General features: G+C 34.4%; 1 protein-coding gene across 8 annotated transcripts; it reads right to left on the reverse strand.

Annotated features, from left to right (window-relative positions):
- Positions 1 to 435: 435 nt before the first annotated feature.
- On the reverse strand, positions 436 to 25,550 carry LOC143225625 (uncharacterized). 8 transcript variants are annotated; one of them, XM_076455396.1, is made up of 6 exons: positions 25,475 to 25,550; positions 23,221 to 23,919; positions 19,951 to 20,073; positions 15,809 to 15,915; positions 12,787 to 12,814; positions 436 to 2,485 (listed from the first exon to the last, which is right to left on the reverse strand). In XM_076455396.1, exons 2-6 carry the CDS (start codon positions 23,612 to 23,614, stop codon positions 2,304 to 2,306), a joined length of 834 nt encoding a protein of 277 aa, XP_076311511.1. In that variant the 5' UTR covers positions 23,615 to 23,919; positions 25,475 to 25,550; the 3' UTR covers positions 436 to 2,303. The 8 variants fall into 8 exon arrangements, with proteins under 8 accessions (XP_076311511.1, XP_076311512.1, XP_076311510.1 ...); XM_076455397.1 differs by lacking the exon at positions 25,475 to 25,550 and adding an exon at positions 25,268 to 25,342; XM_076455395.1 differs by lacking the exon at positions 25,475 to 25,550 and adding an exon at positions 25,130 to 25,340.
- Positions 25,551 to 25,752: the final 202 nt, after the last annotated feature.

A 25,752-nucleotide genomic window follows, 5' to 3' on the forward strand; every position in this document is an offset into this window, starting at 1 on the left:
TAAATGTAAGTGTACACCAATAATTCACAGTAAACACAATTAAGAAATTTTTTTTAATAAAAAGTTTCTTAAAACATTTCATAAGTATACTCTCTAGTTTGGTTTGTTCTGAATTTTGCACAAAGCTACATGAGGGCTATCTGCACTAGCCATCCCTAATTTAGCAGTGTAAGACTAGAGGAAAGACAGCTAGTTGTAACCACCTACTGCCAACCCTTGTACCAATGAATAATAGGATTGACCATCACATTATAATGCCCCCACAGCTGAAAGGGCAAGCATGTATGGTGTGATGGGGATTCGAACCAGCAACCCTTGGATTACTTTTAAAAGTTTTATCTTTATATCTTGTATGCTATTTCTTATTTAAGTTGTAAACTTTATTTTACTGACTCATGTTATATTGATAAAACCTTAAGGGCAAAACACTGGGGGTCTAGTAGTGTACTATTTTTATTTTCCATCAACAACATCATACATTAAAATCAAAAATGAATATTTATTATATTTTTCAGTAACTAAAAAAACATATAACAAAGATCAAGTTCAGTCACCTCTACTTGTCAATCTTAATGTTTTTATCCTTAGAGTAAAAAAAATAAAATTACCAAGTTGTCCCTTTTTTTGTTAGTCTAAACTTCTGTACACTTGAAGCTTCCATTATAGCTAAAAAAGCTGGTTGCAGTTGCTCAAGAAATTACTAAAGCAAATGAAAGCAACAAAGAGCAGAATGATGAAACCATAATCTTTCCTATTTTGCCTGAATGAAGTACATTATGTGATAACAATAAGAAAATGTGATGATTAATGTAACATTAGCCATCCTTGGTTTGATTCTGTATTTTTTGGTTCAGAACACTGGACCAAGATTATTGTTATTAATCAGATCTGAGTTTTCTCTTTTTTTTCTCTAACTTTAAACATACACAATAAAGGTGTTAATTAAAAATATTGTATTTAAAATATTTTATCATATGCTCACATATAAGTAGACTATATCACATACATATAGAAATATAAAAAATACAATAAAGGAAAACAAAGAAAAACTACACATTTCGTCCACACATGACAATAGACTCATTTGAAAAATTCTGATCAAATTACATGAGACAACAATTCAGTTTTAAACAGTTAAATCAACTTACCTTTTAAGAAGGCTAGAAAGTCTTTGTGTGGCGTATCTATAATTTAATATCACTTCAACAATTCTCTGAACAACAAAAACACAAAGTCAAAAATACATATATCTTTGGAGTATATATTTCAGGAAGCTCATTAGCTATTAAAAAGATTAAAATGTAACTCTGTATAGTTTATTACAATGCAAATTTGCCAACAATGCCAGGACACTTTCCATTACAAAACTATAAAACAAATGAAGTCAGTAAGCAATAGCTGGGGTGTGCAGGTCTACACAGCTATAACTAGGAACATGTTAAAAGTTGATTTTTATAGTGTAGCAATCTTGTTAGAAAATTTTCCATTCATATGTACAATTTATATAGAAAACTATCAAATATTAATGTCCACTGTTTCTCTTTGTCAATAAAATATTACAATTTATGTTTGTTTATAGTGTCTTGTTTGGAGAGATTTCATTGGCATCACTAAGTTAACAACACTTAGTGTATGAAAGCTCTCCAAACTTTAAATTTCAGAAGAGTTGTCAATTAAAAATTTAAAATGATAAAATTTCACAGTTTCCACTCTGTGCAAACTGTTTGGTTTTCTTTGCAACCTTACATACACGTGTCACTAGTAACTAGTACAAAAATATTAGAGCATAAATGGTATTTATGTATTTCAGCATGGTATGTACAAAACTCCAAGATGTTCTAGCCAACACATGATAATAATAATTTTTTAGTCACAACAGATTCATGAATAGCCAGACACAATGATAGGCACGTTTCTCACTTTTAAATAAGCTCACTGTTTCTGCCTTACATAAACACCTCACCTTTTCTTGTTTGGATTTTATTTTTGTACTATGTAAAAGGCATGCAATTTTGAAACGAGTAAATTCACATCAAAATCTTTTTATATTTACAGATTGGTAGCCTAACGTAAGGGATGTCATAAGGCTAGATGAGAAATAAATGTAATTATTCTTAAAATACATGCACCAAACAGTCCTCATGCAGAGACAGCATGCCTCACGTAAAAACGTTATTCATTCCCTCTTGTTGCTTATTAAAATAAGCATTTGTAATAATTCCATAGACATGGATACATTGATTTCTTTCTACTTTTGTCTTATGATGCCTTTCTCTTAGAAACGTTTAAAAAAGGGTTCCTTTTCAGCATATGCTGTAACCTGAATCCAATGAAAGGGTCCTTACTGACTGTCCAGCAGGGAAGAGACTTGAACCTCTTCTTCCTGAGTATGCTTGTCGCTGTATTTCATATGGCATGTATGAAATTGATATGTTTGCAAAAGTGAAGCAGCCAACTGTGATGCCAAATTGGGGATGAGCAGATACTGGAATACAGAAAAACATTTAAATGAGTAAACTGTATGAATGTGTTTGTTTTATTCAATGAAACTTTTAAGGGATACAAGTATAGCTTTGACCATCAACTACTCTAAGAAATTCAACTAAGTTGAACAGGTAATTTTGTTATTATATATAACTTAAAAAAGATTGCTAGTGAAATAGGAAATAAAAACTAGCACTCAAATAAATAAGTGAAACAGAACCAGACAATGCAGTATTACGTTCATGGTACAATTTGGTAACCTTGTGTTCTAAACTGCCTCTCTATCTCTTATTTAAAAAATTTGAAAATCATGAATCAAATGACAAACGTTTTTATATAGCAAATATGTGTAAAAAACCTGTACAAGTGGCACAACAGATGAGCAGCTAATTTCTCTTACAATATAATCTTGGAACCAAAACAGATTTTCATTTTTTAAATTCATTTGAAAGCACTTCTAAATTTATATTGTTGATATTTTAAGATCAAAATTTAAAAGTTTTCTGAAATCCAATTAAACACGTAGGGAATAAGTGGAGCTTTAAATATTTCTACAAACATGCTTGCTCTAAACATTAATAATAATAAACTGTTACCTTAATTCTCTTTCAAACTTTTACAGTTTAATAAATTAACTGAACTTCCCCTAGTGAGATAGAGATATGTCTACAGACTCAAACTACTAGAAACTGGTTGGTTTGGTGTTTTATGGTGCAAAACAACTAGGCTATCTGCACCAAACATCTGGTAAAAAGTTAAATTTAAAAAAAATTATTAAAATTCATAAAAGGAAATTAAGGTAAAACAGGGCAAAGTTCAATTTTAAAATTAAAAATATAAATAGCATGAAATACAATTTTTACATCTAGTATAAAGTGGTAAGAGAAAAACTACAGTAATACAAGTTGTAAAGGACTTTCTGTAGCATAATTGTAATTATAATAACTCACCAGGAAGACTAACAGGTAAGTTAAAAAACTACCGTCAGTCACCTGAAGTTGGCCTTTCCAATCCTGGTTTCAAATTATTTGATGTTATGGCCATTTTCAGAAAGTAAAGTAACACAAGTTTTAAAAGACTTGCAGCAAAATTTTAATTATTGCAACTTGCCAGAATGACTAACGGGTAGTTCAAACAGCAGCGTTAGTCACCTGAAGTTGGCTTTTTCAGTCCTGGTTTTGAGTTATTTGACATTACATCCATTTTCTAGTTTCAAATGAAAGAGACGGGATAAAATTCCAGACTCAGGTCAGAGACCTGTTCTATGACATTCATAACCTGAAGAAAGGATACAGTTTCTTTCACATGTCAGGTTGTGTGGGGTTTGTTGAAAGACAACTGAAGAAAGAGAATGATGAGTGTGGAAAAACAGGGAAAGTCCTTGAGTAAAGAATATGCATGACTCAAAAATCTTCTAACAACATTTACTGGTGTGCAAAGAAGAGTCCTTACTAAACTGGAGCTGATGGGTGACTCCAAATCAAGTTTCCTTTAAAATTCATGACAGCCAGTCCTTTGAGAGAGGGGGGTTACAGGAAATATTGTGAAGATGAGAGAATCAAGCCTCCTCCAAACTGCAGGATGAGAAATCTGTTTGGACCTTCTGTACTAAGCAAAGTGGAAAAACAAAGCAGAAGAGATGTATGATAATAAGCTATCTCAGCTTCAATTATCAATGAAATAGGAACTTTCCCAAAATCCTCTCAAAGAAAAAGTTCCACATGAAAGGTTCTGAGACAAGAGTAAGGAAGAAAAACTCCAAAAAGTAGGGTATCTTGACCAAGCATATACCAGAAACAAAAAAAGTGAAATGGAAAAATTCAGAAAAAGAAACCAAAGTTTAAGTTGGAATATATGCAGGTGTGACTGTCAGGACTGTAAAGTACAGCCTCTGAAGGAAAGTGAGGCATAAAGAGGTAGTGAAGAAACTAAGAAAAAGTGTAATGAATGTGATCAGACTGAGGGTGAAAGAGACAAAAATGGAGGTACCCAAGCTGCAAGAAAAACTAAAAGAGATTGAAGCTCAAGGAAACAAGAATAATCATGACCATACACCACAGAATAAGAAACTCAAAGTCATAGAAGATGAGGCAATAAGGTTTCAGTCCAAATCTGAAATAAACAGGTATTGACATAAATATGTATATCATGGGAAAGAGAAAAGATGATGGAAGATGGAGGCTCAAACTGCAAGTAGTCCAAAATTAGCCAAAACCAAATGAGGTTACTTATTCTTTGTCAGAACTGATTGGTTGATTTAGTGTTTTATGGCACGAAGCAGCTAGGCTATCTGTGCCAAATGTTCGGTTAAAAGGTAAAAGGAAATTCAGTAAAATGCATAAAAGGAAATTAAGGTAAAACAAAACAAAGTTAAAAAAATAAATAAACAGCATAAAACCAATGTTTACATCTAGTCTATAATATCAAGAGAAAAACTACAGTACAACTTGTAAAGGACTTTCTGTAGCATGACTGTAATAATCATAACTTGCCAGGAAGACTAACAGGTAAGTAGGAAAACCACCGTCAGTCACCTGAAGTTGGCCTTTCCAGTCCTGGTTTCAAGTTACTTAATGGTGTGGTCAGTTTCTAATCAGTTTGAACTAGATGAACTGTGATTTTTAAAAGGGATCCACATTAAAAGGTGTAAAGTATATATTAAAAAAATTAAATGGCATTAAAAAGATTAATGGCCTTTAAAAACTAAAAACACTACCAAGGTGGACAGTGTCACCATCACTAATAACACTGTCTAACGTTACGGATAAACCTTGAGACAAACATGTTTAAAATTGTGCTGTCGTTGAAAGTCGTAACAACGGTAAAGACAGTAAAATGCGGCTTATTGTAACCTTAGTGCTACACACACAACACATTGGTGCATCAGTCCTAGGTAAAAGAAAATGATAAGTTTAAAAACTGTGACCAATACGTAGTCTAATTAGAACAACTTCCTCTTTCCGATCCTTATGGAAGCAAGATGGCCAAAGTCCAATAGAGAGTTTTATTTGGAAAAGCTTGTTTTCTTATTGCTCACTCCAAGTCGACTGCCAGCTGGCATGGAGCCGAGCCTTGAATACAGGACCATAGTCCATGTATGGGACAGGCACAGCGGTGATAGTGCCAGAGCAGATAGACTTAGCTGCGGTGTTGGCAAGCTCGTTCCTGTGAATACCAACGTAGCCTGGTATCCAGAAAAACTGGATAGAAGTAGATGTTAAAGATAAATGGGCCAGTTGGTTTTGAATATCAGTGAAAACAGGATGTGAACCAACATGAAGCAATTCCAGGGCCAGTAGAGAACTAAGCGAGTCAGTATAAATAGTGCAGTTTGAGTACTGCTTAGCTTCTGTGTGATCCAGGGCAAGAAAAGTGGCGTACAGTTCAGCAGTGAACATAGAAGCTGTAGAGGAGATTCTGTGCACAACCACCAAACCACAACAAACCATGGCAGAGCCCACACAGTCACCTGATTTCGAATAATCTGCATAAATAGGAATGGAAGGATGGTTCAAAAGATATTCAGGAAATAGCAGAGAGTATTTCCAATCAGGAGTGTCTAATTTTCTCAGATGACTTAAAGACAGGTCACAATTGGAGACTGTAAGAAGCCACGGTTGGATGGGCTGACCAGTAAATAAAGCTATGTTATCCAAGGACAGACCCAATTCATCCAACTGAGCCTGGATACGAAGGCCAAAAGAAGCAATGGCAGATCGACTGTTCTGAAAAAGTATGGCCCACCGAGGAAGGAAAACACAACCCCAGGTGAGATGCTTTGGTAAGGAACAAAGTTTAGAAGCATATAGTAAAGACAATTGCAAATGGCAGAGGCATAAAGAAGGTTCCTGAGACTCTATGTATAAGCTCTGAACTGGGGAAGTGTGGAAAGCCCCAGTGCAGATCCAAAGTCCTTGATGATGAATAGGGTCTAGCATCTTTAAGACCATAGACCAGTGATCCATCATTTGATTGAATTAGAGCGCAATATATTTTTAACATAGAAAGTCGATTTGCTCCCCAAGTGGTGGTAGAGAGGACACGGAGGATGTTCAGTGCTCTTGTACATTTGACACGTAGCTGCTTAATATGTGGTATAAAGGTCAGCTTACGGTCAAAGACAAGCCCCAAGAACTTTGTCTCAGGGCCCACAGGCAGCACAACTTCACCGACACGGAGTTCAGGATCATGGTGAATACCCCATTGGCGGCAAAAGTGCATGCAAACGGTTTTAGAGAGAGAGAAGTTAAAGCCATTTGCCATGGTCCACTTCAGTAAACGATTGAGGGCAGTCTGTAGCTGCTGCTCAATAAACCTCATGTTCGACGACTGACATGAGATGTGAAAGTCGTCAACACAGAGCCCGTTTGCAACAGTGAGAGGGAGTTGTTCAGTGATGGCATTAATTTTTATACTGAAAAGTGTGACACTCAGAACACAGCCCTGAAGGACTCAAAGTTCCTGTAGAAAAAAATGGGAAAGTGTCGAACCCACACAAACTTGTAATCTCGTGTTCTTTGAAATTTTTTAATAAAAATGGGCAAATGGCCATGCAACCCATGCAAATGGAGGTCTCACAAATTGCCATACCTCTGTGTTGTATCATAAGCCTTCTCAATGTCAAAGAATATTGATACAAGATGTTGTCACTTGAGAAAGGCTTCTCTGATTGACATTTCAAGTCTAATCAGGTGGTCCATCGAGGAATTCTGTTGTCAAAACTCACACTGGGTGGGAGAAAGAAGGTTGTTTGATTTGAGGAACCAAACAAGACGAGCATTTACCATTGTCTCTAAGGTCTTACAGAGACAGCTCGTCAAAGCAATTGGACACTAGCTTTTAGGAATCTTAGGATTCTTCCCATGCTTAGAGAAAGGTAGGACAATAGCCTGGTACCAGGCATCAGGAAAAGCCAGATCTGGTTGAAAACAATCAGAATAGTAGCAAGAGAAGCAGGAGATAGATGTTGCAGCATATCATAGAGTACATCACTAGGTTAGACTGATGTACTGCCAGACCAATGAAGGGCCAGTTTGAATTCCACCAGTGAAAAGGGACAGTTACAGTTATAGAGACAATCAGCTCAAAAGGAAAGAGGTGGTCACTCTGCCTGGGTCTTGATGGCTAAGAAGGTAGAGGATGATACCTGGCAAAAGCTTCCACCTAGAATATCGGTGATGCTCCAGGTCTCAGCTACTTCCTGGCCATCAGAGAGTATGATTGAGAGGGGGACAGAATTATATTGCTCACTGAATTTTGTCTCATATGACTTTGGAACTGGTGGTAGAAGATATGCTGGTTGTGAATTTAATCCAAGAGACTTCTGGCTTTGATGTTCTACCCACCGAGCACGTGCACAGGCCTGCTGGAAAGTGATGTGGTGGGAGAGTGTGGGATACCTACGTAAAATATCCCAGACCCATTTTTGAGTCTCCCATGCCATATGGCAGGCAGGATTCCACCACAGATGAGGATATTGTGGGAAACGTGTCGAGGTTTTAGGAATACATTAACCTGATGCCTATATAATACAGTCAGTTACTGCTGCCACACAGTCGTCTATTGATGGCTTACAGATAATGGCAGGATGAAGTTCTATGAGAGCAGTGAAAGAGGGCCAGTTTGCTTGATCCAGCTTCCACCGAGGCATGTAGGCCGGGTGGCATTAACCATGACAAGTCTCTCTCAAAAGTATAGGAAAATGATCACTGCCTCGTGGGTTATTGTCAACCCTCCATGAAAATTGGGAGAATAATGAAGGGTAGCAAATTGAAAGATCAATAGCAGTAAAGGACTGACTAAATTCATGAAAATAAGTAGAAAAACCAGAATTGAAAAGAGAAAGGTTGTGATCAGAAAGCATACTCTCTACAGAGCGACGCCTGCTATCAATATCAGCACTTCCTCAGAGGGGATGATTGATCATATGTCTCTCCAGGTGACAGGTAGAAAGAACAAACAGTGATGGTATGACCCAAGGAAACATGGATGGCTACGGCCTCTAAGGGTGTGTTGAGTGACAAAGACAGGGTAGGCTCATGCTGATCAACCAACAGTGCCATCCCTCCAGGTACTCATCCATCACTCAGCCTGTCACATCTGTACAGAGAAAACTGCTGAAAGGTGACTGTATCGGCAGGTTTCAGAAATGTTTCTTGTAAGGAAAGATATACAGGATGGTAGGAAGCAATCAGTGTTTTGATGTCATCCAGATTAGAACGTAAACCTCGACAGTTCCATTGCATCAAGGTGTCCATTTTTAATGACGTGTAAGCGAAGTGGCTGGAGAACCCTTCTGTTTATGACCACGTCTTTTTTCCTTACTGTCCTTATTCGGGGGAGGTCTATCGACATCCATGGATCCTGACCTGGGTCGAACAAGTCTTTGTTGTTGGAAGGGGATTCCTGTAATTGAGGATGCGAACGAATGATTGTTTTGCATCTTGGGGTGAGAGAAAAAGATGTATCTTAAGAAATGCCTGTATTTGGAACCAAAGGATGTGGATATTGGGGTTTGTTGGAATGTATGGGAGGAAAAAAGATGGGTGTAGAAGTCAATTCATCAACTTTTTTAACTATGTAGGTCAAAATGCTTCTCATTTGTTTTGAGAACGATTCTCTTGGAAGCACAGAGAGATCTATCTGCACTCCAACTGCAGTTGTGAAATGAAGTGCAGCAGCATATGTCCGAGATGAAGTGGTGGACAGCAATTTCCGAGCCTCAGGATAACTAATGTTATGAGTTGTTTTCAAACATTGCACCTCTTTTTACCTCCAACCATTTAGGGCAAGAATAAAAGTAGGAAGGGTGAGTGACAATGTGGGTCTGTGTCACACTCATAGGCATCATGGTCCATGCCACCACAACAAGCACATGTCAGGGGACCATGACATGACATCTTTGAGTGACCAAACCTCTGACATTGGAAACACCAGAAAGGGTTTGGAATGTACGGCCATACCCTGCAATTTAGATAACCTGCCTTGATGGTGGGAGGTGCAGGTGGTGATGTAAATGTCAGAATGAGGATATCTGTCGGCAGTGTCACTCCATCTTTGTGAGTGGAGATGCACCTCACTGCAGAAACTCCTTCAGTGGAGAAACCAGCAAGAATCTCTGACTCAGGGATGTTCTTCAAATCCATCTCAACAATAACTCCTCGTGATGAATTCAAGGTAGCATGAGGGGTAACCTCAATAGGTACATCCCCAATTGCCTTTGAATTCAAGAGGAGTTTACTGTGTTGAGATGTGGATGTTTCAAGCAATATGTCTCCAGAGTGAAGCTTCGTTACTAACTTTGGAGAGCCAGCAAGTCCCTCCAGTCCCTTCTGAATAAAAAAGGGGGACATTTGCCCTAAAGGTTTTTCTGAAAGAGAATGTAGGATGAGAAAATGAGGTACAACTGGTGGTACAGACGTTGAAGATTGCTGATCCGTCTTCAAGACCTGGTCGTTTACTTGTTGACTGTTTTTTCACTATTTTATTTAAATTTTTATGAGAAGGATCCATAAGAAAAAAAGAAAATTTCGGTGCCCACTGATCCCACCCACCATGGAGCCCTATGAGGGGACGCACTACAATGTTAAGCAAGGACACTGCAGCAACGCCAGGGTTTCATGAGCACTATACCCAAACACCAGCATCAGACACAATACCAAAACACCTGTTGAAAACTTCCAACACTCGTACTTGGTTGACTCTATCCCAAGTGGACCAGCCGATTGACCCATGGGGGATCACCCAAAGGCTGCCCGTCTATAGGAATTCAAGGCCAAAGTGGTGTGTTAGGGTTGGACCCCTCAACCACCAGGATCCTCTCTTCCCCTTCATGGGTTGCTACACACAGCAAACACGTGGGTGGATGTTTAGATCCCAAAGGAGGTTACCTGAAAGAACAGAACCTTCCCTGGGAGGTCTCCTCACCATGTACAGGAATCCACAGTGAGGGGGCCTTAATAGGTATATCCCCAATTGCCTATGAAAGCAAGAGGAGTTCACTGTGTTGAGATGTAGATGTTTCCACTAATATGTCACCAGAGCAAAGCTTCTTTACTGACTTTGGAGAGTCAGCAAGTCCCTCTAATCCCTTCTGAATGAAAAGGGGACATCTGCCTTAAAGATAATGTAATATAAGAAAATGAAGTACAGATGTTATAGATGTTGAAGATTGCTGCTCAGAATCTTCAAGATGTGGTCCTTTACCTATAGACTGTTTTTTCACTATTTTATTTAAGTTGTTATTTGAAGGATCCATAATAAAGAAAAAGAATATTTCGGTGCCCAATGACACCACTCACCATGGAGCCTTATGAGGGGACACACTACAATGCCAAACAAAGACACTGCAGCAATGCCAGGGTTTCATGAACACTATACCCAAACACCAGCATCAGATAAAATGTCCACAACAACTGCTGAGAACATCCAACACTGGCACTTGGTTGGCCCTAGCCCAAGTGGATCAGCTGACTGACCCCTAGGGGGCTGTCCCAAGGCTGTATTAGGGTTGGACTCCTCAACTACCAGGATCCTCTCCTCCTTTCATGGGTCACCATGCACAGCAAACACGTGGGTGAATGTTTAGATTCCAGAGAAGGTAAATAGAAAGAACAAAACCTTCCCTGGGAGTCCCCCTCACCACATACAGGAATCCACACTGAGAGGGTTAGAAACTGAGTTTTGATATCTATGGTGAGCAGAGCACAGATAGTACATTGTGTAGCTTTGTGCTTAGTACCAAACAAGCAAACACAGCTTACAGAGGAAATAATTTCTGCAGGTAAAAAGTTTAGGTTTTCTTAAAATTTATCAAATAAGTATACTCTATAATATGCATTTATTTCCATCCTGTTAAATGTCTTTGTGTGGAGCTTTGATTTTTATTTGAAAAAAAAAAATGTGTATGAAAAAAAGGACTGTGAGATCTACAATGATTTATTGTTCAAGTTTAGAATTTACAGCTACATACCAATAGGTAATGAAAGTTTACAACTAGGAGCCAGAACATTTAATTCAAAATAAATCTGTATTGATTCTTGCTTCTATTGCCCAATTATGTTTAACAGCAATTTGTACATCAAAAGCTATTATACTAATAATACTTGCTTCTGTTGTCCAAGTTTACAAACAAAAGCTTGTCTTAATGAAACTAAAAGTTAATTTGTGCCAATATTTTTGTTGGTCAAATTTACAAGCCTTAGTTTGTATAGCTGAAGTAAATATTTATTTTTGTTGATATATCTGTTGTTCATTTGATAATACAATATCAAATTTGTTTTATGATTAATTAGCAGTACATTTTGTCTAGTTTCTATTACGATATCATGATAGTTGTGTTATTGAAAAATATACATGTGTGGGAGGGAATCTGATTGTAGTGCTTACAATTATTAAAGGAATTTATAGGGTAGATTTATCTTTTTTCATATTTAATTAAAGGACTAGAGGACATAAGCATAAATTTTAGAAGGGTAGGAGGTATCTTTAGCTGATGCTAAGGGTGATTGGCTTTTGAAATGGGTTGCTTTTAGATGTGGTAGATGCAGTTAATTTAAGGGAGTTTAAGGGAAGGACTAATAAAGATTCAAATCATTAGGGATGGCTTCAAGTGTTTATTTTTGTCTTGCAGTTTAGTATAGTGGATAGGACAGTCCAGATAGACCAATAGGTCCCTTGTTGTTCTTAAAATAATTATTTCAGGTAACACTTGATGCAACAAATAGAAACAAGTTACAATTATAATTCAATAATAATTTCTTATAGGAATTGAATGATCTAATTGTTTCAGAAATTAACTGATACTAAGAAAAAATATAGGGAAATATAAAAAGAAAATACAAATGTAAAGTTAAGAAATCATGCTTGGTGGCTTTACTTAAATTTACTTATCACATAATTTGTATTCAAGACTTAAACTGGCTGAAAGTAATATTGTAATTGCATACAGATAAGGGTTAAGTGTGAATAGCTCATCACTGAATTCAAGCATTGCCCATGATTTTATTATTGGAAGTCACTAAAGAAAGATTTACAGCCAATTCGTTCGTCCAGACTAGTGTTCAATAAATAAATATATACTTTCTAAACACTTTATACTTGGTGATAAATCTAGCCATAGAAGTTATACACTATATTATGTGCATTTATTTGATATAGAAATAACTGACAAACACTTCGAATTAGATCTTTACTTCTTTTTGTAGCAATGTTAATCTTATTTGAAAATGCATGTAAAACATTGCCACAGAAAAATCAAGCTTAACAATATTTTATTAATGAAGTACAGATCCATGTACTTACTATAATTGGAAACCTCCCTCATAGAACGCTGTAAGAAAATACAGTAATACCATTATAAATTAACGACTAAACAGCTGATAACAATGGCTTAAATATACACATTATAATTATAATTGATGTTAATTACATTAGCTAGTCTTTAAAAATATCACATGAATGCATAACAATTAAACTTGCTTGTACAAATTTTGTGCTAAAATAAGAGTAGAGATATGTTTAGATTAAAATTATACAACACTCAATTGTAAAGTCTCTTATTTTATGTATTTTTATCTAATTTCTCATGGTCGACATACAGCAGCAAACTATAGATTAATTAAATCCTATAATAATTTGATTGAAGTTGTTTGTTTGCCTGTCAAATATGGCTTAATGAACAAGTAATGATTCAAGATGTATCAAGAAGCTGAAAGGGCGCCCATGTTTTGTGCAATGGGAATTTGAATCTGCAACCTTCAGATTACAAGTCGAACACCTTGACCACGTGGCCATGCTGGGCATTTTTTTATACTAAAAAAAACAACTAATATAGAAGATAAACTGTTATTTAAATAATCAAACCCAGGAATCATGTATAATTTTATTCTTATCCATTTTCAATCTTTATGTTGTCACTGACATATTTTGGAAAAAAAAACAAAAAACAACTTTCATTAATCTCTCACTCTACACCTTCTAGTTTTTTATTGCACTAATGACCAAAATATGCTTCAGCTAATTTCTAACTGTTCATACTGGTACAATAAATACATTGTAGAAGGGTTGTATGTTGTATTAAAGTGGTTTTGGGATCTCAACACATTATTACAATTCAAATTTGTCACATCTGTTTATACCTTATCCAACAAATGTGCATCTTGAAAATAGCTGTGCAGAATAATTTCCATTGCAACAGGCGTTGTCATAAGGCTGTCACGTCCAAATGTCAACACTTCTTCCTGTTGGCTTTCTGTAATTCCAGCACCCATTTAAACAGTATGACAGAAAAGAAACTCACAGGCACTGCATTTGACAACTTGACCAGTATGTCTTTATATGGAATAGCATGAATACCATACTCTGTTGGCTTCTTTTATATACAAAACAGGTACTTTTGTGTGGTATAAATGTTTCAGAACACTTGTCTGATAGGGAGCTGAAGTCACACTGTCCTTTTCATTCACTCTCCTGATCTCTAACTTACTCCTGACAGAGTACTAGTCATGAATGCCATTGAAAAAGTTTTGCTGCATGCCATGCACCATTTTCTAAATTTTTTTTCTCATCTAATGACCAATAGAAAATGGCATAAAATTTACTATATTTGTATATATGCTTCACTAAGTGTTACCGTGTGCTGCATCTTTCTCCCTACCAGCTACGAACATTCTGTGGAAGCAACCTGTTTACATCAAACTTGCTCTGCTTTTATTACTGGAGACCCTTCTTTATAATAATACAGACTTATGCCTGGGTAATATGGCTTTTAACACTGAACTTTACATTTGTGGATTCTTATTTCTTTAAAGATGATATGTTTTGTTTACCATGGCCTTTTTTTTTTATGGGTCTGGTACCACAAGTTGATCCATATTCCTATGTTTTCCAATGCCATTAAGTATAGAGTATATCACTGTCTTGTAAATTCTAAATCTCTGACTTCAAGGGCTGTTGCATACTCATCACACAAAATAATAAATTTTGGTGACAGTACAATACCTGTGAAATAAAACAGCAAACACTGTAAAATTGTACTTGTGATAGTACTATTCTACAGCAATTATAGAGTTGTTGTGGTTGTCACACCTTGCTGAATTGCATATTTAACATATTCAACACTCTATATTTGATATACAGCAAGTAAGATTCTGATTCTGAAAGCATTAGTTTGTTCTGTTAAAATCAAGTGAAGGCAAGACTTATTTGATTAACTTATTCTGCCACAATAATCCTTTAATTAAATACTTAATACATTTTTATTATGGTGTATTCTATAATTATTTCTAAAAATCGTCTAACTGTTTCTCACCAACAGCATTTTGTAAAGTCAGAAAATAAAATAAAAATAGAAAACTTTAAGGCATATGTTATACCAACCACTAAGATATATATTAAAATATATTACTCACAACTCCATCCAGAATATTTTGACTTAAAAAAATACCTTTACACTCCAGTTAATTATAAGACAACTTTTATCTTAACAAACATTTCACCTTTGCAACTTCTTCAAAGCTAGCAAATAATGAATTTTGTAATTTTGAAATATCAAACAGTTTAAGGTAGCAGTCCTGAAGTGGCCACAAAAGTGAAAGATCAGTTAAAATAAGAGTTATCTTACAATTATCTGGAGTGTAACGATAAACGTTTTATAACTTTATTATCAAAGTGTGTAAACCCCATGGGCATGCACTACAGATTCATAATGATAAAACATTTCCAACTAGGACATTGTGCAAGGTATGCAGCACTATATCAAAACCATGTTAGTCACTCAGGATGGATATATTATTAACACTGCCAGTTGAGGACTTGCAGAATGGGATAGCAAAACCTAGGGTCTACTTTACCTGACCCCATAGACAACCTTAGCTAATGTTTTTGCTCTGTGCCAGACCTGCTAGTGCTATTGATGTAGTGAGAACTATTTTGAGAAACCTGATTTGTATTTAATTTTGCTGCAGTCAGTTTCACAGTGAGAGACATACGTCAGGACATCAACATAGAGCAGACCTGTGTTCACAACATTCATTGCTGGTTCAAAAATAATTCATATGTAGTTACTGTACTAGAAAAAGATATAAAAATATATATAGACACATAAATTTATGCATATTGAAAAGTTCAAATAATTCATCATTAGTCTATACATTATTAGCTTGTAAAATTATCTATGTCTTTTTGTTTAATCAGACCAGCAAGAAATTCAACAAACATAATAGAAGAAATACAAGTAATTGTACACACTGTTGTGTTTTAAAAAAAAACGTAATATATATACAAGTAATACATGAGAAGGTAAGAAACTAAACTAAAAACTTACAAGTCTTTGTCCACTGGGAGTAAGGTAGTAGACGTCAATGAGTCTTGTTGATTTTCTATTAATGTTGTTTTCTGTGCTGGAACGATACACAATCTCTCGCTTCCATCCTTAAAAATGTAAAAACCTTAATGCAAATATATATTTAAAATGTTTTAAAAACTAATACATAGTAGTATATACATATAACACAGCTATTCATTTAACTATTTTTTGTAGATGTGTAATCCATCACACAACTGAATGTATGTTACATTACTTATAAGTCAAGTGTTTTATGAGAATATGATACAGTAATAATAATCTTATATATCTCTACAATGTTTGAGAATTTGTGATACAATATAGCAAATAAAAACTTATAATCAACAGTATATCTTGAATGTATGGTATACTGGTATATCAATTTTACATAATTTATTAGTAATATGATTACTATGAGTATCTGATATATATATATACATATAATGTATCAATAAATAAATCTTTACATACTAAAATAAGCCATGCTTCATTGAAGCTAATGTTAACATTGTTCTTACCTGAAAATGTTTTTGAGAAAGACACTTATATCTCAACAGAACTGAGGGCTCGTCCCTTAGGCCAATGGCAAAAAAGTTTTTAAATTCACAACTCTACACAGTTATGTGCACTGTGACAATCTATGATGCAATTAGCAATAGACTAGAGTCCTCTGCCAACAGGAAGGTGACACATTTTCCATGCACAGTATTCTCCTGGAGAACAATGAATATCATCAAAAAGCTCATTCTTGACATGACAACAAAAACAAACTGAAAGCAGGGAGAAAGAATGGGTTCTACCTATGCAGTATATAGTCATAAAGATACACTTATTGTGATGTGGAATCTTTAAAATAGAAGAAATAAGTAACATCTCACCTCCAAGAGCCCTAAGGAAGATTGGAGAATGGCAACTGGAGGTAGATGAACCTAGAAGTATATGAAACATCAATGCAGTGTAGGTTAATCAACAAAAATGTGTCAAGGATCTTCCACATTCCTGCCTGCAGGATCTCATCCAGGCAATGTTGACTGAAACAAGAGCATTTATGAGATAACAAATTTAACAAGAAGTGACATGAAAAAGGCAAGTGACATCATCTTCCATAGAAGAATAAACAATACAGATGAGATGTTGAAACCAACTAATCAGAGTTGAAGGAGATAAGCTACAAGAAGAAGAGATGATGTCAATTGCCTCAAATGGAGCAGTATGAGGGAGGTAATGCTGATCTGCCCTGACAGGGAGATGATTATGGTAGAAATGATCATACACAGAAAAAAGAATAACAGAGGGTGATTAGAAGGAATATTTGATAATTCTTCTAGGTAGTCCAAGTCTTGTGGAGAAATGAGTGGTCTGAGAATAAAATTAAACTGTCTCTGCTATAAAAGGTCTGAGATTTTTGTCCAACATAAAAATGTCTGTGAGACTCCTGCCACAAGTGAGAAGAAGAAAATACATCATTATAAAAAAAAAGATGATATAGGCCATAGATTCAGAAGAAAGACACTTGAGAGACTTGATAACTAAACAGTTTCCAGTTGAGAACTGAAACTGGATGAATATTACTAATGAGAATGGTTTGGATGAGATCTGTTAGAACTAAAGAAAGAAAACAGTTTGGGAAGGGAAAGAATGCCACTGAAAACATACAGAAACAGATTGTACTGAACAGACTTAGAGTATCCACTACCACAGCTGTATAGCCTGGAACAGGTACAGGCACAGTGGATGCTTGATATTGAGGGGCCACAAAAGCATAGATGAGAGGACTTCCAATGTGGGAACAGACCCAATGAAACCCCAGAGGAAGTAAAGACCACTCAGTAGGAAGGACTGGTTCTTGGTTTAACAAGTGAATGTGGTGGTCATGAGCCTGAAAGAGAAAGTCTAGAAAGTTAGAAAGCAGAGGTTCCAAAAGTAATACTCTGTTGAAAGATGTCAGAAGAGACAATGGACTTTTCTGAGTGGATAATAACAAACTCCATTAGGATCCAACTAAAAAAATATGAGGCTGTGGCCAACCTGTAGTGAAAGGTCTGGAACCAAAGGTTTGAGATTATCATAAACATCTACAGTCCAGGACAGAAAACCAACCTGAGATTAAGAAAAAACATTCTTTTTGAACTAAAGAGTGAGAAAAAATTGGTTCAAGAACAACAAGCCTACAATAAGTGGCCAATCTCTCATATTCTTGTGAACAATGAAAGGGATAGGATAAAATTCCAGATTAAGGTCAAAGACCTGTTCTAAGACATTCATAACCTGGAGAAAGGACACAGTTTCTTTCACATGTCAGGCTGTGTGGGGTTTGTTGAAAGACAACTGAAGAAAGAGAATGATGAGTGTGGAAAAACAGAGCAAGTCCTTGAGTAAAGAATCTGCATGACTCAAAAATCTTCTAACAACATTTACTGGTGTGCAAAGAAGAGTCCTTACTAAACTGGAGCTGATGGGTGACTCCAAATCAAGTTTCCTTTAAAATTCATGACAGCCAGTCCTTTGAGAGAGGGGGGTGACAGGAAATAATGTGAAGATGAGAGAATCAAGCCTCCTCCAAACTGCAGGATGAGAAATCTGTTTGGACCTTCTGTACTAAGCAAAGTGGAAAAACAAAGCAGAAGAGATGTATGATAATAAGCTATCTCAGTTTCAATTATCAATGAAATAGGAACTTTCCCAAAATCCTCTCAAAGAAAAAGTTCCACATGAAAGGTTTTGAGATAAGTGTAAGGAAGAAAAATTCCAGAAATTAGGGTATCTTGACCAAGCATATACCAGAAACAAAAAAAGTGTAATGGAAAAATTCAGAGAAAGAAACCAAAGTTTAAGTTGGTATATATGTAGGTGTGATCTCTCACAGTGAAGCAGTCAGGACTGTAAAGTACAGCCTCTGAAGGAAAGTGAGGCATAAAGAGGTAGTGAAGAAACTAAGAAAAAGTGTAATGAATGTGATCAGACTGAGGGTGAAAGAGACAAAAAAGGAGGTACCCAAGCTGCAAGAAAAATTAAAGAGATTGAAGCTCAAGGAAACAAGAAAAATCGTGACCATACACCACAGAATAAGAAACTCAAAGTCATAGAAGATGAGGCAATAAGGTTTCAGTACAAATTTGAGATAAACAGGTATTGACATAGATATGAATATCATGGGAAGAGAAAAGATGATAGAAGATGGAGGCTGACACTGCAAGTAGTCCAAAATTAGCCAAAACCAAATGAAATTATTTATTCTTTGTCAGGAAGGGAAAATCTAGAAGCAGGAGAAGGTGATGGGAACAACTCACACAGTCAATGAAAGATGAGACAGGCTTGGCTGGCACACAATTACAGTTACATGAATGACTGTAAATGTTTCCAGACACAATTAAAAGAGTAAAAGACAAATTTTATGTTATAACTTTTCTACACAGAAAATGTATTTCTGATATATACTTACTTCCTCTCACTTAATAAGTTTTCCTCAATTAATACTGCTCTCTATATGGTCAAATGCTATCATTCATCACTAGCATTCAAGATCACACACCATGAATAAAAGTCACCTAAAGTGGGGAGGAAGGATGGGATGTGGAAGGGGTAAGTATCTATTGGAAATACTTTTTTTATGTAGGAAAAATTATAACTTTTGATGTCATATTGGATCTTCTCTTACTTAATAACTAGAATCCCACACTTATTTTGGTGGAAAAACCAGTGTAAAATTTACTTAGATGAGCCTCCTTCAGAATACATCTATAGACAACCCATGGAGTGTGAGACCTCAGTGAAAAGATAACTCTTCTGTGAGACCACACCAAATCTAAAGCAGGTATACTCTTTGCTCTTGATGATTGACAGTATAATTAAATGGGTGGCAAAGAGGCACCTATGATATTTAACCATATGTGCCTGAGGAATAGAAAGGTCAGGGCATGTCCAACCATAGTTGGGTGATCAATTCCAGCTTCAAATCATTGAAACTGGGATTGCAACATCCCATCCCTAATAAAAGAAGGGCTCTTAACCATCTGTATTTAAATTGTAAATAGGAGGGCAACTTAAAGGATGTTTACTTAAGTTTATTTTGTAGCTCCATATTAAATTTGGTATTGTATCCAACATAAACCTATATGTACCTAGCTCAAAAGGTTTTCTACAAGCTTCTACATCAATAAGCTGTCGAGTTCTTTTAATTTTTGTCTTTTCAGATTTTCTTCTTGAACTCTTCTTGGCATTAGCAGCTTGTTTTGATTTTTCACCTGTAATAAAACAGTAATATGTTACATCTATAATGTATATACATTTAGTTCTAGAATGCACTAGACAGACACAAGAACTATACATACTGGATTATAAAGTACATTCTTCATCTATGTTCACAATGTACATACATGTACATATGTACTTATATGTAAATGCACTTTTAGTGAGATTAAAAACAAAATTCTGAAATATTAAATACATTAAATAAATGTATTAGATTAGGAATTCTCAAAATATTTCAGTCAGGCACCCTTTTTATAATGGTTAATATTAAGAACTCACTTTCATCAGGTAACAAAAATCAACAAAGATCATACTACTGTTCTGAAAGAAATGCTAAATACAATAATAAAGTTTTTTAAATAGGTCACTTTTAGATTATTTCATTTCACTATGATGGACACAGTATGTAATGTCAGTATCTATGTATGTAACAGAAACCCTTGCAACATCTGTTGAATGGCATCACAAACAAAAATCCACTAAAAATTTGACGCTTTGAGTAATTGAGATTCAGACAATTAGAAAAATAACTGTGTTATGTGTAACAACTGTTTCTTTATTACAAAACACAAATTTAAATAAAAATACTGTCATCACAGCAAAAACACAACTTCACCAGGACTGTATGTGAAGGTTTAATTATATCTTTATTGATGTAATTTCTATATATAATGATGATAAGCTGGACTTCTTACAAACACTACTACTTTTTAAACAATTAGTACAGCTTTTAATACATAAAAACATTATAGTTTATATCAGTATAATTTATGAAAATTTTGAGATCTGTATATAGAACAATTTTGATTCAATGAGCTACATATAACTAAACAGCACAATCCTTGACTATTTAAGAGCTTAATAAAAGTCATAAATGTTCATATGGACAATACAAGTGAGGTTTAAGGGTGTAGAAGTAAACCTCTTTAAGTCCACAAATAATTAAGTCCATTAATTCCACAAGTCACTGTACATAATTTAATGCTAACAACAAAACAGTATCTTCATCAAAACTTACAGAACAGCCACTGGTCCCATTCCTCACTACAATGTAAATAAGGAGGTACTATGCTATACTGATCTGACAAATGCTACATTGGACAGAATAAATCCTTCATATTTTCATTTATGCTAGGATGAATAAAGGTTTAATAAGATTGTGACTGTTTGGTCACACCTACATACACTGATATATTGTTTGAGATTCAGGATTTAAACTGCAGTACGTTTAACTTAATGAGATACAAAATACTTATGAAGGGATATACATATGTATAACTGTGACATACACATCCAGTTTATTTTTAAAACTTTAATGAATATTTATATTTCAATAGAACTTGTAAATTACTAAGTTCTGGTGTAAAGGAATGCAAATTTATGGGTGTATATTTATTATATAAATACACATATCTATGAAAGGTGCAAGATGAACTAATTTTATTTTACTAAAACATTCTTGAAAACACTTGGATCTGTTTTTGTTAAAAGCAAATGAATTAGTTATGAAAGCTTGGCTTACTCACATTCATTTTGATGGTCACAGACAAATAAATCTAGTGTTGAAAAAGCTGATGAAAATTGGAGTTATAATTATCTATTCATAACCTTTTTCATTTGCTAACATGTTTCTCTAATTTGACATGAATCATGCAATGGACCACTTTTTGGAAATAATCTCTGTGAATAATCATGGTGATGTCCAGAACAGCCAGACTTTTGTTTTGTTTATTGTGAAGTGTTGATATAAGTAACAAATATCATACATGTTAATGGTGTTTCAATTTAAACAATTATATTCCTTTTTTTTCTTACAGAGAATTTACATAATTGACCAACATTTTAAGTATTTAGTTTTCTCAGTATGTAAGATTTTTACCAGTCTCATCATCTAATTACATCTTTTTTATTTTATGTAATATTAATGATAAAAATATTTGTGTACAGTCTTGTATCTCAAGCAAACTGACCTCAAGATGAAATGTTAACCAGCCATTTTTATTAAGCCTTAATATACTTAACTTATTTTTATATTAGTTACTACTAATGAAGAGTGTGCAAATTTACAATAAGTTATTGTATGTTTTTGCCTGTCAAAATACTCAATGTTAAAACTGACCAATAAAATTGGATGAAATAATTTATTTTTCCATATAAATTACATAAGTGATAAACAGTAAAAAGCAAGGCTAATTTGGTTTTTTTCAGAAGAAGAATATGTTATTACAGACCTACAACTAACAGGTACCATAAATAATTTTCAAAAATCTCTTTGAAAAACAAATGGATTTCTCAGTCACTAATCTAAGGTTGTTAAAAAGAACATTGTATCACACTCTGAAAAATACACATTTTCATTATCAAAATGGTGACTTGTTGTATTTATGAAAAGCCCACAGAGTTCATGTTAAAATCCAAAAAATATTTCATACGCCAATTTTTAGAAAGACAGATTAATTTTGTTGTAACCATGTAGAGAGAGCTGGATATTTCTTAACACCTGTTGTTATAAGTTCTGAATATTATTAATTTTATAAAGTTAAGAAAAAAAAGACAATAGCATAGTTCATTAAAATAGTGTATAGGTGGCAATGTACACTGGTACTAAAACAGTGCACATTAAGCTAAAAACTGAAGATGTGAAATAGCTTCTTTAAGCTTGTCTTTAACACTTAATTTTTCAACTAATTATCTTTTAATTTGCACCTAAAGGCAAATAACAGCTTATTCTATTGGGAAGTAAAAAATTATGAGTTTAATTCATCCTTTTACAGTAAGGGCATCATCATAAACTATGCCTTCAATGGAAATGGGAAGAAATTTAACTCCAGTATAGTTAGTGGAAATAAAGTAGTTATCTTCACCATGCAGGTACATGTAAAGTTAACACAATATGTTGTACAAATGGAAGATTTTTATGTAATCAGTTTATGTAATTTTTTCTTTTAGTTAAAATTGCTATTCAGAGGAAACTCCTCATAAAAATAGATACAATCTAATTATGCTCTGATATGGAATTTTTGCATACTAGAGTAAAGTAACCTTATATTTAGTTATTGCATCAAAAACATATTATTGGAAAAGTTTGCAAAACACAATTTTGCCATAAAACTTTATCAACACTGGAAAAATTGTTTTACCTTCAGAACTTTCAAAGAAATATCCATGTTTTTGTGGAATGAGATTTTGAGTTCCAGTGAAATGTAGCTTGTTTTTAACATCATTATATGAATTTGCTACTAAAAGTTGGGAATTTGTTGATCCTGGAACATCCTGAAAATCGGAGCAAGCTTTTTTAACAAGTTGCTCTATATCATCCCAAACACCAGAAGTAACCATCTCATTTTCTTTAAGATCAAGTTTATTAGGGACACTATTCGTAGAAACTTTGGCCCTTTCATCAAATACAAGACCTACAACTTCCATAGTGGCTCCAACATCATGTGATACTTCAAGAGATGCTACAAAACATTCACCTTCATGTACTACACTACAATTACATGAGTCATGTTTTTCTAATGAATGAACTTCCATTACTAACAAACTGGACGTATTTGACAGCTTATGAACTTTTTTTCCACAGAGCTACATATGTCATATAAATACGTGTAATTCTTTGTTAAGGTTTACATTCAATGAAACAACCAGTTCCTGGATACATACACAAGAAAGATATGCATCTTAAAGGCAGTGTATTTTTTCTTCTCCGTTTTTAGATAATTGAAAAACAAGTTTATGGATTGAAGAACTAACAGAACTGGAACTGGAATATTTTCTCCAAAACATATCACATGCGTCTTGCATCGCTGTATTCATGTGATAAAAACAAATCTTTAGGCCTAAAAAAAAATGCAGAAAATAAAAACATTAATAAAAAGAACTGCCATTGTAACTGCAAAAGAAAATTTTAACACAGGCATCAACAAATGTAAATACAATGTGTACATGGTAAACTTGGGTTAAACTGTGTATGGCAAGTTCAGCTGAATGTTGTGAAATGTATCAAATTACTGATGAATTGACTTTGTCATGCACCTTTATGTACAAAAAGTACACACATCTGTCAATTTGATGGTACAGATATTATTATGGTATATATATATATATATATATATATTGTCCATCCCTGTGTGCTGTATAACTGTGGCATCTTTTTTCTCTCAACTAAATTTTCAATAGTGGCCATTTCTTTTTGTCCAATTCCTGTATATACATATATATCAGATATGGTGTGGTCAATATTTTATTAAATTCTTCTGTAGTTTTGCTTTTGCTCAACAGTTATAATTTAGAACTTTTACCCACATCTAGCAGTTGGAAAACTTTGAATTACATTTATTATTGAAAAAAGCACTATTAACATGTATCAATTGACAATAATTGCTCCCCATATTATGAAACCATAATATAAATATATACACACAAGCATTTTGTAACTCATTTACAAGTAAATCTACACTAAGTGTATTCTATCGCTGCCTACTGTAGGATTAAATTATATCATATTAAAATTGAAAACTGTTCTTATAACTAGTGCAGTGGCTAGAGCTCTTCAGGATGGGACAGATACATCATGCTATGTACAAACTTAACCATCTTCAGACACACACATAGCATAATATGCGTAGCCTACTCGCTAAGTTATTCTTGCACAGGGACAGTAAAAGCAATGCTAATAGCAACAGTGAGTAACACATAACATGGTATATTTCACTGTAATCCATTTTTGTTCTGGTTGTATGTAAAGATAAAATTTATATACATTACATGGAAACGCTTTTCAGTAAAAGTTTATACGAAATCTTTTTCACGCTTGCTCATTTCCATACTATGTGTAAAATATTCAAGTATCGATTGTTGTACAATTTACAAACTGCACATATTGCGCTGTTTAGTTGTTGTCAAAACCTTCCTCCTTACGACTTTAGACTAGAAAGAGTCGTGTTCTCACATAAGTCTGAAGCTGTAAATTTTTCATTCTCCCTATTTCTTTGTACAAACTGCTCAGACCATCAAACTAATTTTCAATTTTTTCATCTACGAAATTACCATACAGTTTTGATATTCGTTCAAGTCACAGTACTTCTATTTTCATACATAATACCACATATGCGTGTGATATCATTTAACCTTTCGACTATAATTTAACCCTAGTTAATAAGTTAACAGCGGAAATCAGACGATTACGTTAGGCCTAGGTTTGCGTTCTGTAACTACAAATACGACGTTTTCTTGAATGGTAATGTTTATACTAGCATCTCGCACACATTTATCATGAATAATAAAACGCATTTGCTTTGTATTAATCAGAGGTTTAATATAATTATATTATTTGTGTTGATCAGATTCTGCATTTTTAAAAATTACAAGTTACAATTCTTTTTCTTTACTTACCATTAAAAACTTTCTAAAAAAGGTTATAAGTAATAAACTTTGCTTTTTAAGTTTTATATTAATTTAACGACGATTCATACAAAGACTTTCAAAATTCCAAAGAGCATCTACTCTTTAGCTATTTGATTCTTTTTAATTACGGTTGTTGGTCTTAATTGAGTTGTGAATGTTTGAACAGACATTGTTTATTATGTAAAGATATATTTTCTTTATATCATAGTTTACAAGTTTCTGTGTGACTTTATGGTATTATGTCTGAGGAATTCACCTCAAAAGTG

The sequence above is a fragment of the Tachypleus tridentatus genome, chromosome 9 (genome assembly GCF_004210375.1).
Source record: "Tachypleus tridentatus isolate NWPU-2018 chromosome 9, ASM421037v1, whole genome shotgun sequence".
Lineage (NCBI taxonomy): Eukaryota > Metazoa > Arthropoda > Merostomata > Xiphosura > Limulidae > Tachypleus > Tachypleus tridentatus.

Bases quoted from the DNA above. Each gene is read 5' to 3' on its own strand.
- LOC143225625 (XM_076455396.1), bottom strand. From the start codon at position 23,614: ATGGAAGTTCATTCATTAGAAAAACATGACTCATGTAATTGTAGTGTA. The intron at 20,074-23,220 runs GTAAAACAATTT...GTTTTATTACAG, and splicing joins TTTCTTTGAAAGTTCTGAAG to GTGAAAAATCAAAACAAGCT. The intron at 15,916-19,950 runs GTACATATAGGT...TACATTTTTAAG, and splicing joins TAGAAAACCTTTTGAGCTAG to GATGGAAGCGAGAGATTGTG.